At 41.9% G+C, this 16,345-nt stretch overlaps 1 protein-coding gene and 1 long non-coding RNA gene across 8 annotated transcripts in view; both read left to right on the forward strand.

Moving 5' to 3' along the window:
• The first annotated feature begins 1,485 nt into the window (after positions 1 to 1,485).
• On the forward strand, positions 1,486 to 2,608 carry LOC121689713. The gene is made up of 3 exons (XR_006024851.1): positions 1,486 to 1,983; positions 2,159 to 2,224; positions 2,354 to 2,608. It is a non-coding gene; the product is annotated as an uncharacterized LOC121689713 (long non-coding RNA).
• A 3,029-nt stretch (positions 2,609 to 5,637) lies between these two features.
• The window catches only part of si:ch211-200p22.4 (phosphatidylinositol-binding clathrin assembly protein), a 46,721-nt gene continuing 36,013 nt past the window's right edge, over positions 5,638 to 16,345 (forward strand). For 3 of the 7 annotated variants that reach the window (XM_042069756.1, XM_042069760.1, XM_042069761.1), the window contains exon 1: positions 5,639 to 7,382. In XM_042069756.1, coding sequence (XP_041925690.1) covers positions 7,253 to 7,382 — 130 coding nt within the window. In that variant the 5' untranslated portion in view covers positions 5,639 to 7,252. Of the gene's footprint in view, positions 7,383 to 16,345 lie in introns of all 7 variants that reach the window. The other 4 variants (XM_042069757.1, XM_042069758.1, XM_042069759.1 and 1 more) reach the window with 2 other exon arrangements.

Consider the following 16,345-nt stretch of genomic DNA (forward strand, 5'->3'; position numbering starts at 1 on the left):
CCCACAACGTATAATCTAATAAAGCTGATTGCATTATAAGCAACTCAAATCATGGCAATTGTTTTTCAGAACAAGTTTAGGCCCCTACCTTCAGGTTGTGAGTTCCAAAGACTGGTATAGGCCTACAGCCAGAGCATTGCATGTCTTTTTCTTTTCACTTCCAGTCACTTGTCATTGTGTGACTGGTGAGTATACAAACCAGGGAGATGAGAAAAGCTTCTAAAGGAAAAAGTGTTTGGCTTAGTCATTCATGTGACAGCTATCAGGAATGCGAATCAATCAGCAAGTAGCCTGTTTGGCCTTCATGCTTTAAAAGCATTTGTACGTGCCATGAAGGGCTTCTACTGTATATCCCAGACACTTACACTGGTCCTTGAGTACATGATAAAACACATTGGTTTCCAAACCGATTGCCTTTAAGCCTTTGCCATGGACAGTAAAATTGTCTTACTTAAAATGTGATGCCAGTGATGTAGGCCTAGATGAGCTGCCTTACTTCTTGGTGGCATCTGTATGGCTACTTAGTAGGCTACACACTGTAAAACTGTTTCTAAGTAGCCTAAATCTAATGTCATCACTGTTCAAAATTATATGAAAAGCGTAGTTGCTATGGTAGTGGTTCCCAAACTGTGCACCACAATAAAAATCCATATTGATTTTTTTTTTGTCCTTAAGAAATTGCCTAAATGAGAAGTTATTTATATCACATTTCATGACGTTACTTCTAAAAGCTACTTCTAAACTGACTAGATTTGCAAAAAAAGATCTAGATACCGTTTTTATTGGTCAGATCGACATTTGCCCGCATTACGTAAAGGAGAAATGCATTTACAGGATATCCAATTGTCTGATTCACATGCCGGAGTGAAAATAGACCGGTCTGGAAGGCTATTGGGTAAAAAAGGGGCCTGAATGCTCTACAAATAATAATAAATTAGAGAATGTAGCCTATTTGTGTTTGAAAACTGTCGCCGCTACGCGCAGATTACGCACACACTTTCATCTGTAGCAAATTTCACTGGAACCTGGAGTAAAAAGTTGTCAGCCCTGCTGATATCCATTAGCCTGACGTAGTCATACTCAATTGTCAGAATATGAACTTCCCGACCTCAAATGTTGTGGACGAGACTAAGTTCGGAATGGCACTCAGGCTAGATAGCCTATCCAGAGGTGAGCAATATGAAGCGATGAAGGTAGTGGCAATATGCCAACAACATGTTTCAACTACTTTCACCCCTGTTCACATTGATAAAAAAAAACTCTTTTCTGAAATAAATGTATATCTCGTTTAGATAAAAACAACTTTATTTTACGCATAGCTTGAATAGCCAACTTATCAACCTGTCAGATTCAGTGAAGTGGGTTCGTTGGTAAACTATTCATATTTTGGAGAGACAACCCCTGAAAGTAGGCTACATTATGGAGCTCGCCTCCACAGCCGACACTGAACCCATACGGACCTGTCACCTGGTGGTGGGGTGGGTTTTCCATGACTGGTCTTTGTGTCATAGCCTCTGTCAATCATTCGATTTTTGGCCAAATCCACATGATAGAACATATAGACTTGGGATGCATGTTGCTCTACGATGTTGATAGGATTAGAGAAGAGATATCAACCCCCTTAAAATTCGAACTTTAGAATTTCGAACGAGTTCTGGTAATATTATTATTAAGTAGGCTATTGCTGTGGTATCACGTTGATATGGCAAATGGTAGGCTATGGCTTTTCGCTCAGCGGGGGATGAGGAACCGCAAAAGCTCCATTCTTCAACAGCTGGCATGGCTGATGCAGCTGCGACGCATGTGCTGACAGTTCACCCGTTTCAACGTGCAATTGTTTAGGGTGTTGAAATGGAGTAATGAGAGCTCTAATGTCTATCAGCCGTATCGCAAACGACTCGAATACAATCCAATGGCAGAGGAGAGGACCAGCTAAACTCGTGGAGTGAAGACGATTTAGTCTCGTTAACAGCAGAGTGCACTGTAAGTATAAGGCTGATGTAATTATGCCATGCAGAAGCTTGTGTGAGGAGGATACATTCAGCCATTTATGTTTAAATGTTATGGATTATATTTTTGAGGGAAAGGATTTAAGGTCTTAATGTTTTTCATGAGCCTATTTGCCTGTTGTCTGTGCTTAAATTATATGCTTTTCCAGGGTTGTCTCTCCTCAAGATGCTTTGGATAGAACTATTACTCCTGTCATTAATTACAATAAATACAGGTATTAGTCTATTCTGTATCACACTACTGAATATGTTCTTATTGTGTCAGTTATTCGTTCATTGATATCAGTAGGCTATACTTCACTAGAGATTACTTTACTTCAATGACATTAATCTCTGTATTTCAGCCCAGTGTTCAGATCAGCCGCCCATCATCAACAGTGATGTGTTCTCAGGGATGCCTCATCTTCTGGGACAGTCGTATCTCAGCCTGGTCTTACTGGTGCTGACAGTAGGGCTGTCCGGAGGGGTTTATCTCTGCGTGCTGCGCTACATCTGCATTGGCTGTTGCCAGCCTGTCCTGGTCGGACCGGAGGATGAAACCCTCTCTGGGGTCGTCTAATAGGACTTTTATCTGTCTCCGAATGCCCTACTGTGCTGGAGAATACACATTGGAACAGCCACACTGAGCACTGGGACCATGATTTCTTTGTAGACATGGTAACAGTTGTTAACGTGGAGACCGTGTGTTGGACCTGACTGAACAGTTAGGGTTTTGCTTCCCTTCTTTGGAGAGGTTTACTGCAAGGCTATTACTGCCTCTTTGAAATTGTGTGCGAGGATTAGAGGAGACATATTTCCCAGTGGAAACACTTATGAAACGGCACATCAAAAAGGCAATTGCACTTGTAGCACAATGAGAGTTTGTTAAGGGAGAGCATTTTTTAAGTGAAAGGCAGTTGGTATTGTGGTGCTTAGCCAATTAAAACACAGGTGTTGTGTTTCACTGACAATCTGTCAGAGTATTGTTTAGTCTAAAATGAATTGTAAACACAGTCTAGCCTATATCTCAAGAGGTGCACATACAAAAATGTGATATATGGCAATATATGTTAATCACATATATAATGTATATGTCACTGTATGCCTCACGCATATAAGTCACATACACATACATGTCAAATATATTTCAAAATATAGCAAAATTGGCCGTTTTTATATATGTCACATATATTTTCCCAGATATACAAATATATGTCAGTTGCATATATGTTAATGATAAGTTATGTATTTGTACGCATACTAGGGATACCAATATATTGCAAATATATGTCTGTGGACATATATTTGCACTCATATTAGGTAAATATATATGTAATGTTATGTTATGCTTATAATGTTATATATGAAATGTGACATAATGCTATGTCACATTTCTAGAAATATGTCACAATATATGTATATTTCAGAAATATAACATTGTTGAGGTTCCAAAGAAAACACACAAAATATTTGTTTAACCTTTTATTAAAGTTTATTTTTTCCACACAAACAGTGAGTAAACTCTCCAGGTAGAAACTTTTTTTCTCTGTATGGAAGTGGCACATATTGATTTGGCAGAATGCACTCAGTGTTCTCAGGGCAGCAGTCCTCACAAATCACCACCTGCAAACAGGGAACAGAGAAGATTAATATGCTGTAAAACACACAGAACATGAAAAGACCATCAATGAAGCACTACTACCTTCACATGCATCTTTAATAAACACACGCCTTGACAGTCCCTGTTATTTGACATATATGTTCATATATTGCCATATCACATTTTTGTATGGGTGGCCATTTTGAATGCAAAAGGGCAGTGTATTTTAAATGATTATATTTGCATATTGCTTACCTCTGTGAATAGGTCATTGCCCCTGGCGCTACAACCCTGACTGACAGGCAAAGCTTTTCTAAGAATTCCCTTTTCCCACTGGGGATTGGGGAAGAACCAGCTACTCAACTGGTTGTTGCCACGGGCTACTGGCTCCTGTTGCCATGGAAATAAATCCTCACATTGGCCTCTAGATGGCGCTCAGCTCAAAGTAGTGCAGCATAGCATCAGGGGCCAAATGGAAGGAAGCAATGACAGTCCAGGTGGTAGCAGATTTTGTGGATCAGTACTTGATTCTTCCAGCAGTCAGCAGAGTTATCTGTCCACCTATTTGATGATAATAGTTCATAATGTGTGATAGAACTGTATAAAATAGGGTCATATTTTTTCTGTGTCTGGATTTCAACAGGTCCTGTGAATAATAGGTTTGACATTTGACATTGAAATGTTTGGTTCTTTTGAGGGCAATGACTCATTACTAATGTACAGTGACATCAGTGAAATTATCTACCCTGAACAAGCAATCAGTGCACATTTCAGTGTTGTGGCACTTCAGTGTATTTCACCATTAGAATTATACTGAAAAAATAATATAAATACAACATTTTTGTGAATTGAAATAACATTTATTAGATTCTCCCACAGATGTGTTCAAATCCATGTTAGTGGGCTCTTCACCTTTGCCTAGAACAATCCATCTATCTTACAGGTGTGACATCAAAATATTAAAATGATTATTGCACAGATGTGCTTTGGGCTGTTCACAAAAAAAAGAAGATAATTTTTATCACATAACACAATGCCACAAGTATGGACAAGTGGGCATTCGGCTGACAGCTGGAATGTCCAGCAGAGCTGTTGCTAAGTGAATTTAAAGGTCAAATGCTCAAATATGGACTTTTGCCACTTCTGTCACAAAATTGGAGAGATATTAACCTTTTGTGTGTATGGAAGCAATCACAAGCTCATATGAAGTTGAGTTTCTCCCTTTAAAAATGTCAAGTTAAGTGGAGGACTATGGTGTTAATTGAGTGCTCAATCTGTCAGATTTAATTAATTATACAATATGATGAGTATTCACTTTAGTACATTAGGCATTTGCTCACTGTAGTGATCAGCTGTGAGATAATCCCTAACATGATAAAACAGTATTCAGTCAGTTTTCTTTTGTACAGCAAAAGCAGTGTAGACAATAGTCAAAATAATAGGCTAAGACACACACGCACATTATTCAAATTCAGAAACGCAGCACAGTTCCCATCGAAGAGGCTAGTCTAGAGCTAGGACATTTGATTCACGGTCTCAAATACAGAAAGAGGTGAGCTGAAGGTAGAATGAGTATTATGCACGTTTTTTTAATGAACAAAGTTGCTTTTTTGAGTGTACTTCTCTCCCGAGATCTGGTAACATTGAGTGGGTGCATGAGTTTACCCACTAAACTTGCATCCTCACCCATCCTTAAGATTTTAGGCACATAATAGCTCAGGGCTTCTATAAGTCTGGTCAAACAAGGACAGGCATTCAGGCAGCCCATTGCTCGGTGCAGTACGACCTTAATTTTTTGACAGATGACAGATGACACAGATAACTAGGATAATGCACATCTTGGGAGATGATTCCATCTGTGCAAGAATATGTAGATGCATATCATTATCATTTACTGATATCGTTAAAAATCGTACCTGATAGGCTATATAATTAAACAACATTTTGCGACACACCGACTATATCCACCTTAAAACCCTTTCCACTGTCTCAACCCGGTCCAATCATTCCCGTCTCTGATCACCTGATTTCTGCTCAGCCATTTTGTCTCGGGTAGCTTCCTTGCCTTGCCAATGCATTTGCTTGGACACCGGAATAACGATTAAGCCGAATGATTTTGAAGGGAGCTCTCCTATTGAATTCTTGACTGAAACAGTAGCTCGACGGAAGGGCATACATCTTTCTGTAACGGATACGTCTGGTGGAGTAGTTTCAATTTATGTGTCCGTACTTGGCACGAGACAGAAACAGGTTGAAAAAGGTGAACGTTAGCTAGCTAGCTAGTTGAGCTAGCAGGAAGGCTAGCCAGCCAGCTGGTTGGACCTTGGACGTGTTACCCATCTAGCCGTAACGTTAGCCCGCCGCCAGCAGGGAATCACTGACTGAACGGCAAACAGCTCATTTCAGCCTTAGGCATCGGAATGTGTTACCAAGACAGTTGCGGTTAAGGACAAAGTGGAAGCATTACTTACTTCATTAACCAGTGACCTAACGGTAAAATCATCTATCGTTAACGTTTCAAGCCAAGGCGTATTTCAAGGAAGAGCCTGGCCGCTTTCATTTGACAAGCGACCGTCTCACTAGTCAAGGTGTTCAGCCACATTCCACTTGGTAACTGTGTTGGCTAGCCCGATTTGCCAACCGTCAGATTTTTGGGAGGCCAAGACTGGGACTTGTCACGGATATCTTATTGGCAATCTTTTGCATAGCTTGCTATTACCGTCACTTTATTAACTGAATTGTCATTCGAGCTAGCTAGTGGCTTGATTGTTTAGAGGGTATTACAGAAGTCGACCTTCTGTTTCAGTAGCTTGTTTTCATTGCTTGCGAATTATTGGGAACCAAGCTAACTAGCCACAGCAGTTTCAATTGCTAACATTAGCTAGCTATCACTATATTTGCTGGTTTAGCCTCTTTTTTGCTGTGTAGAGACCGACTGCATTTTTGACGGCGGCAGCAAATTAACTGCAAGCCAACTATCTTTTTTGTTAACATTTGGGTTTTGACGAATGTCTACTTTTCATGTGTCAAAATTAAGATCTGCATTTTTTCGGGGACATAGCTATGACCATTTGTAACCGACCCAGTGTGTTTTCTCTTATCAGTCGTAGGACTTGTTCTCGGTTCGAACGCTGCAGCGGTATCATTAGCTAACAGAAGCTAGACCGTAGTAATTTTATAACCTAGCTAGCTAGTATACTCAGTTAATGTTAATTAGTCTATTTGCTGAAGCTACCTGACAAGCTTTTCCCATTCAGTTTGCGTCATACTGTCAAATAGGTTGAAGTCGCTTGTTAGCCGAATAGCTACCCAGTTGCCTCAATTGTCGAGCTTCAGGATCGGCTCTATATTACATTCACGTTAACTTACAGTTTTGTAATGAGTTGGTTGATAAATATTGTGTTTGACTGCTAAATTAACGTTAGCTAGGTAAACACAATTGGATTCGTTTTCTGACATCCATCGTTGAGCAGATCTGTTTCACGCATTGAATGCTCTTGGTAAAACGTTAGCTTAGTCTATCTGCTATCTTGCGTATTTCGTCAGTGTGCCGGTGTTGGTTAGCAAATTGCACCTGCCCTTGTCTTTGCAATCGTTTGCAGCAAAGACGTCGTTGGTTTTTCCAGCTAATTACTGTAAGTTGACTCAACTTTAGTTTATAAAAATGTCCGGACAGTCAATAACGGACCGGATTGCGGCGGCTCAACATAGCATGACTGGATCAGCTATTAGTAAAGCTGTCTGCAAGGCCACGACGCACGAAATCAGCGGACCTAAGAAGAAACACCTGGACTGTGAGTATTTCATCATTGGTAATATTAACGTTCATCTGTTACCCGCAGTCTAATGTGCCCTTCATATTGCCCATGATGGTGTAACAGAGAGCAAGCCAAGAATTGATATGAATGGCACACCCTGTGCCGTCTGCACACCAGTCATTTATTTATACACGATTAGAGTGGTTGCCTCACGTAGCTGTGTGATACCTGTGAGAAAGCCACCGATGTATGTATTCATCACTAGAGATGCTTCATCATCAATTGCCAGTGTTCAGTTTGTAATGTCAGGATTAGGCAGGCGAACACTCTTTAAACGACACCACCACACAAGTAGAATAGCTGAGGATCTTAACAGCGTTTACAATGAAAAATTTCACCAGAGTTGTAAATGTACCGGACTGACATAAGTAATGGCCCAAGGTACGCGCTGGAAATGCGCCTAGTAGTACGCACAGAGGTGTCACATGGACGCCTTATGTCACCACCACGCCAGTCCCTTGTCATCCTGTGATGAGAGTAAGCGAGTGTCACTGTGGGAACGATGAAGGTCAACCCATTGCTTCTCAGCTCAGCGGTTAGGCACGTAGCAATTGCACAGATGCTTAGACAATACAGGATGTAAGGTTTCACCCAACCCAGGGCGGTTTTTCAGTGGTGAAATAAAGATCATGATGTCCCAGGCAGTCAGTGGTGTGTGTGTGTGTGAGAAAGATGTATGTGTGCTTGTATGATGGTTAGTCTGAATGTGAGTCATTACAGGACCATATCCTATTCAGCTTTCCTAAATGACTAAATGTATAATTTGTGTTAAAAGTAGAGACTGTCAGTGACTGCTTTTATTGGCTCTTTTAAAGAGCTAGTCTAGTAAGTAAACATTTCCCCTAGCAAGGTGTCTCACATGAAGAATGTCAAAATGGAATGCAAGTGGTGCTATTTGTAAGTGGAAACACAGGCAAATAATTGCTGTAATCGAGTGGGTGCAGTTAATATGATCACTGAAAGCAAGCAATGCTTTTTCAACCGTCCTCACCCTTCTCACATGAAGAACCAGGCTAGCTATTTTTTCTTTCCAGATTACGTGGCGACAGTACATCAACACTATGTTTTAGCATTATCTACCGGTGAAAACTACACTACAATCGAATGCGAGACATTTTCATAAAGGGTCTCACCAATGGACACATTATGGGCACTGAATTGTCCCCCAAAATTTGACCCAGGTGTCTTTGTACAGTTTTGTGGTGATCTACCCATTAATCTTTGTTAGATACCAAATGAAATTACATTAATCATGCAGATGAGCACTTCACAACCTCCTTTGAAGTTATGAAAGTAGCAGACGCAGAGAAGCATTGCAGCAATCAGTTTTCATTTCTGGTATTGGCCCTGTTTAACCAAGGTAGCAACTGTATCCAAGGTGCTCAGAACTTGGCTGTTGACCTGTTAACCCATCATGGCACACACACTTACTTAGGCCTACATTGACTTGGATTTTTAAACATCATAGGCCCTGTTGATTTATTGACTCCTGATAGGAAACAATGCAAAATAGTGCATGCAAATTTAGCATTACTACTCACAACTGCTTGGAATATCTAAAACATTGTCTACCACAGTACAAAGTGTGGAATGCATTCTTTTGCTCTTACCAGAGAGAAAACAGGTTCAAGCTGGACTGTCTTATTTGGTCAATGTTAACTACAAAGTGACACAAATTAAGAGGTGGGAGGAAGAATGTAGACATATTGTAGCAGATGGATGCCTCCTTAATTCACATATCACAAGGTATGAAGTGATAAAACGAACAAATAACACTTGTCTCAAGATATAATTCGCCAGGATTGTATTTTATCCAAGTCTTAATGCCTCTGCCTGCCATAACCAACCTATATTTTGGGACACTGATCCCGTGTCCATATTGCTTTTGTGCATATCTGAATTCCAGCTTTGCTGTTGGACTGTACCACCAATCCATATTTATTATTTACCGTCAAGACCAAAGTTGGGCGACATGAGAAAATAGGTTAACATTCCGTATTTCTTTGTCACTTTTGTCACAGTGGCACAGTGAGCATCATCAGAACAGTTTGGGATTTTGCTTTTGTCTTTGGAGCAGCAGTATAAGTATATGTATACGTATATATACTCTTTTGATCCCGTGAGGGAAATTTGATCTCTGCATTTATCCCAATCCGTGAATTAGTGAAACACACTCAGCACATAGTGAAGTGAAGCACACACTAATCCCGGCGCAGTGAGTGCCTTGCTCAAGGGCACTTCAGGTCGGGGTTCGAACCAGCAACCCTCCGGTTACAAGTCCGAAGTGCTAACCAGTAGGCCACGGCTGCCCACGGCAGCAGCTACAGGCTGAGATCTGAGGTCAGTTTAGGAAACGAGTGACGTGTGGTGGTGAGGTCTTTCCCCTGCTTGAAAGAGATGAGAGATGAGCTCTGGCCACCTATCAGGCTAGACAAGACTGGCCATTCCTCTTTGGCCAAGCTGTGCTAATGTTTGCGAAAGGATTTACATGACCGCCTGGCTCCACTTGCCATTCCCGCCATTCCTTTACTTTGATTGGTAGAGCTGATGGTTTCTTGGGCCCCCACAGCTCAGTGCACAGTGCACCCCCCGGCCCCCCATCATCCTGCTCCTCTTCCTTTTCCTCCTCCACCACCAACCACCACCACCCTTTCCCACATCAGGTAGCAAGAATTACTCTGCTCTGTCTGTTTTAGTTCTTGTCAAGCTGTCCCTGCTTGTCAAAACTGAAAATCTCAAGTAAATTTTTAATAGCCCTCAGCTGCTCCTGATTAATTTGCAAGAACAGGCTGTGCTGAAGTTGTGTTTAAAATCCTTGTTAGCTTATATTACAAGAAGCTATATATATATATATATATATATATATATATATATATATATATATATATATGTATATGTATATATGTATATGTATATGTTGCTTTGCAATGCATTACACACAAGATCTCCTGCATGCTCCCATACTGTTTGACGTCGTTGTTTTTTCCAGCTAATTACTGTAAGTTGCTCTATTATCTAAAACAGAGACGTGAACATATTGAAATGAAACAACACAGAATGTTAATTTGATTGTTTCAGCACACTCCGAAGAGACCCAAGGTTAGTGTTCATGGAATATGTAAATGCACATTTTAAGCCTTAAAGTAACTTTGGACTGTAATTAGACCATCTTTACACTTGCTAAGTTGAGTAGGCTAAGCTAGTTTTAATTGACGTGAATGAACGAATACTTACACAACCGTGATTTCAAAGTAGCAAGAGGGGCTTTGATTTCGGTAGGTTGATGTGTAGGCCTATATTTTAACTGGCTGCAGCCTAAAATTAGAGGAGTGTTGACGCTGCAGTTCAGCACGTGCGTGTGTGTTTGTGCGTCTTGGCATACATGCTGGACGTGACATTGGGGGTGTGGCTGCATCGTCGATTCTACTTTCAAGTTCGAAGTTCGAGATTGAGATGTAATTTCAAAATAAAATCGAAATCGTGACACCCTTAATAATAATTGTGGAAAATAATTCATTAATAATTAGTTACAGTTACATAATTACATAATAATTCATTTTTTCATGTAAACATACTGAGTGTAATGCAACACCGCCTCCTCCACTGAGTTCAGTCTGAATTCAGTGTCCTTGGCTACGTACTGTGTCGAATGGAGCTGCCTTGACCTATAGCTCTTCACCACAGTAAGTGTGTGGGCCTGTCTTATAACGTGCTGTGCAAATGTCAACCTACATGACACCAAATGTTCTTTTACTCTATTTGTTATCAAACATATTTTGAGATGGAACTGGCAGTTCAAAGTGCATGCAACCCCAGTGACTAAAAAGCAAGGACTGCGCTGGGCTTACATTATCACACAAGGGAACAAATTGCACAGATATTTTGCATTATTGTCATACTGTCTTTTCTATTTATCTCTGTCACTGGGGACTCCTATCCAACGATTCTAGATTAGAGATGGTGTAGCTTAAGCAATCTTCCATTTTTGTTGTTAATTGTGTTTTTATCAGTAGTTGTTGTGATAATGTCATGATTGCAGTTGTTGCAACCAAAGCAATCCTGCTTTTGTTATTATTGTGTTTGTTATATTTCCATGACTGTTGGTTGTATATTGCTTTTTCTCACAGTGGTTTCAGACCATTATAGCAGTTGCATTGGAGCTGGTGAATATTGGGCAAGTTCACAACATTTGAGCAAGCCAAGACATGCCAGGAATCAGTGAGGCATTGCCTTGAAAATTAAGTAAATCAATAACATTCACTAACCAGCCAATTCTATTTTAGCTTGCATTCTTTTGTATAGCATGGTTGAATATTGAAATTGGGTGTTGACTTAAAAGCCTGTAACCTTGAACATTTAGTTTTTTCAATTATGTGATACAGAAAGAAACATGACATTCTCGTATCACTTCCCTAGTTAATCACTTGCATCACCCCTGATGGCCACAACCTGTTGCAAATGTAAGCTGGAAGGCAAAGCCCACAGTGTTAGTTCTCTCTCTGAGCAGCCAAGTATTGTGATGTCACAGAAGGTTGCCATGACAGATTTACGAGTGCATTGTGACTTCTTGTAATGAACCCATTAATGGGGGCTGACAAAGCAAAGGTTCAACCTGCCAGAGCAGCAGGGGCCCTTAGGTCTGAGTATCATCATGGCTGCTCTGTATTTGTGGGCAGCTACCCAACCATGCTACTGTTTTGTGTGTTTGTTTGGGGACTTAATCTGGAAAGTCAACATCATTTCTGCTTTGGTATACTGCCTAGTTCCTCAGGCGTTCTCTCGATTGATGTCACATTTCTTTTTTTTTTTTTTCTTAACATGTAAACCCATGAGGGACAAACAGAGGCTTAGAAGCACTGTGTGAGCTGAGTAGCAGATTTGTGGGAGCTGCCATTTACTATTCTGTGTCATCACAAGCTAACTAAGCTACCAGTTTCTCCTCACACTGGGGAGCTGTGAGCATTTGACCTCAACAGACTATTGCACCTTCTAAGCAAACAAGCATGCATTGATTCTCAGGCTTTCATTACTGGAGAAGGCTGGTTGTTCTCTTGCCTCTTATTTTTTTAGTAATGTGATGAACAATTAGTTAGAGACGTATGTCTTAATCTTTTGCTTGTGAACCTGATGTACTGGAATTTAATCATGTTCTGTTTTGCCTCGTCACCGACTGTGTTTGATAAAACGGCTCAACTCTGAGCAAACAAACAGATGTCGGTGGGTCTGCTTTCACTCTGTGTGGATCTACAGCCAGCGGTCTCCGTTAGGCATCGCATCGGTGGTGGAACAGTCAGTTCTCTCTCGCACTTACTCACGTGTTCAAAATACTGGTGTATTTTTAGACATACTGTACTGAACAGAGCCTTTGGCTGATTCTGCCGGCTTGTTTCGTACCTCTAAGTGCCTCTCCCCTGTTTTCTCCTCTCCGAGGACCCCCCAATGCTTAGGCAGAGCTGAGCTGAGTTTGAATCAGATTCAGAAAACCTCAGTATGCCATGCAAGCAAAAGACAGGAGGAATGGGGAGTAGGCCTAATCACATTGGGAATTGTCATCTTGATTTTCTGGTCTGCATTCTTCTTCTTCTTCTTCTTCTTCTTCTTCTCCTCCTTCTCCTTCGTTCTCCTCTAACCAGAGATTTGCTGTTGGCCACAAATTAGGGTGGTAATTGGCGATCTGTCCTCAGTCTCTGGCTGGAGAGATGGTGTGGGAATTTTTTTTGTGCCCCGACTGTGGGATTCCTCACAGCCATGTTGGGTGAGCTAACCCTTCAGGAATTCAAGTCTGCTGTAGCAGCAGAGAAAGCAAGCAAGAGAAAGAGGAATATGACGTGGGTGAGTGAGGGAGGGAAGGAGTGAGTGAGTGAGTGAGGAAGGGGGGAGGGAAGGAAGGAAGGAAGGAGTGAGTGAGGGAGGGAGGGAGGGAAGGAAGGAGCAAAAAGGATCCTAGTCATCATAATTCCCATCAAAAAGGGCAACAAGACAATAGATGCAATTGTGGAAGTTTGTACATTTATAAAGCACTGACCTCCTAGAAGATTTAATGCGACGACAGGGAAGGAAATGTCATCCAGTCTCTTTATCACTTCATTATGCTCCATTCATTCAAAATGTAATTAATGCATTCCTAGTTAATCACACTTGTGAATGACACCAGTGCACCGAAGGATTTTATGTAGCCTATTTTAAAGGAGGCTAAGGGCGCGATCAGGCAGGGCGCTGTTGCTGTGAGAGGCCTCTGTTGTTTTGCTCCCTCTGATCACACCCTGAAATGCACTGTTTAATGGATTGCATCCTTTTTTTGCTAAAATAAACGTTCACTTTGACTTGCGCATGTAGTGAAATGGATAGTGTCGAGCAAATTTGACTAGCCTTAATTAATGCAATGACCAGAGTTTTGTTTATGTATTAAACAAATTTAAGAGTATTAATTTACTCTTCTTTTCTTACAGTGAAGGCAACCCTATATTCAAGCAAAGCATGCATTTTTTAGTTGATGAGTGAGCCATTGGCATATTTGCTAACACATTTATGAAGATCATGATTTTGTTTACTTATATAAATAAAATGTACACATACCACTATAATCCCTGGTTTTATAAAACCTTGATTCGTAGCAGTCTACAATCTCGCTGACGGACTTGAGTCATGTTGTAGGCCTTGGTCAACTGTGTGACACAACTGCCTTTTTTCATTGGAAATTAATGTTTAAGATAAAACTTTAATTTAAGATAAAACTTGGCCTTCCTATGTATCTCCAGCTTTGACAGCTTTTAACTTTATAATTTCCATGGACATTCCCATAATCACTTTTTGTTTTTCTTTAAATAAAATACGTCAAAAGGACAAAGCTAGTTGTTCCACAGAAGTTGGGTTCCTCTTTTTTCTCATCCATTTCAAACATGTCTGACATCCAGAAATGGCATCCAAAGCGTGTCTTTGAAACGCCCTGTCTGGGGGTGATGGGGAGGGAGGGAGTGGGGTGTGCTCCACAAGGCCACCGGTTTCAGCAACATTTCCATTAGAAGTCCATTTGAAGTCCCAAGGGGACCGTCGCCCGAGTCGCCTTGACTGACCTGTGACTGACGAGGGTGGCTGGTGGCTGCAACCTTCGCCGTTGACAGCACTTGGCCTTTGTCTACATGCAGTTTAACTCATTAAAGCCTCCCCATCTTATCGGCGATCACCAGCGGGGGGTGGGAAGGGCATTTGGCATTTGCCACACACCAGAGTCGGCTCTGGACAGCAATCTGCTAATCTGGCGTCTGTCTCCTGCTCACGGACCCCATTCTGTCCCCCATTTTGTGTGTGTGGGGGTTGGTCTTATGGTCTCGCTCTACCTCGGCGGTGAGCCTGGAGTGTCTGCTGTGGTTAATCCTCGCTGTGGTTGATCTGGCTCTGGTACAGATGGCATTGATCTCGTGGCCGGTGATTAGTAATTAAGCGCTAGTGGTTAATTAGCCTCTTTCTCTCGTGTGTGTGTGTGTGTGTGTGTGTGTGTGTGTCTGTGTTTTTTTTCTTCTTTTGGGTGGGGTGTTATAGCTCCGGTGTAGTTGTGGCAGTTGTGAACGGAGGCCAACAGCTGGACCAGATGCTGAGTTCATTCAGCCGGCCACCTGTCCCCTAATGCATGCTGTCTCTCTCACACGCTGAGCCTCCCTTCTTCCTCCTCCCGTCTCTTTCTCTCTCCCTCCCTCTCTCCCTCTCTCTCTTCCCCCTCTTTCTTTCTTTCCCTTGCTCTCTCTTTCGTTTTTGAACATTCTAACATAAGATTCCGTTCCGCAACAATTGAAGGTTCTAAAATTCTATGTTGAATTCAATGAACCCAGATATTCTTTAGAACGTTCATTTCCCGACATTCTCGTCACACGGTGTGACTGTACTCCTTTAAGGGTTAACATTACCTTGCTGCTCCATCCCCCCCCTGACTTTACCTCCATCGTTTTGTCCCTCCCTACCCTCTCTCTGTGACGCCCTCGTTGACCACTGGCTCTCTGCCAGGTTCGCCTCGATGTTACGCATCACTTTGGCAACGCATTAGTGCTTGTGCCCTTGAATTGGTCATGGTTCTTTTCAGAGAACGCTACCCCGTTGACGCAGAAATCAGGATCCCGCCGAGTTGACACAGAAAGAAAGACGCAGCTTCCTGCACGCCTTTACAAATCTTTCTCTGTAAATATATATATATATATATTTTTTTTGTATTTCTCCTTTTTCTCCATTTTCCATGGTTCTCTCTGACTAATCTGCCAGGCCCCCGTAGGTGAAGCCCACCAACCTTTTCATCTCTACCTGCGGGCGGATCAGGATTTGCCACCCCCTTCGGCCGTCAAATGACACGCCTGCCTGACCTTTTGGATGATTAGCTGTGTACTTGACTGCTCACGCTGTCGATAACACCCACCCACCCCCACTCCCTCTGTCCTTTCTATATCCATCAACTATGACCAGTATTTCACTGGCTCACCCAGCCATCCCTATGAACAGGACCCTCCCCAACCTGCCTCCAAATGGTCTCCTGGAGCAAGATGATTGGGATTATCCTGATATGTGATCAGTGATGGCACCAAATGCCAAGGATTATTAGTCTATTATTAATGTTTGTTGCATCCATTAATGTGGCAACTGACGGTGAGACATTACACTAGTCATGGTGAGTCCTAATCTGAATTCCACAGGGCCTGTCGATGCCTGTAACAGACCAGAATATCTTAGGCCCGTCTCTATTTGTTGTGTCAGGGTCTCTGTGGTACCGGCAGACCCTTGAAAGCGCAGCATCAGGCCAGAACAATGATCCTCTGTCACTTCGTGCTGACTGGATGCCATTGAAGGACGGGGGAGAAAGTGGCTGACCTCACATCTCATCTCATCGTGTGGCCTAGCTGTTGACTTGAATTGGGTGATGACTTCACCCCTGCCCCTCTCTCTTACCCCGTATCTCT

Source organism: Alosa sapidissima, chromosome 18, assembly GCF_018492685.1.
Source record: "Alosa sapidissima isolate fAloSap1 chromosome 18, fAloSap1.pri, whole genome shotgun sequence".
Classification (NCBI taxonomy): Eukaryota; Metazoa; Chordata; class Actinopteri; order Clupeiformes; family Clupeidae; genus Alosa; species Alosa sapidissima.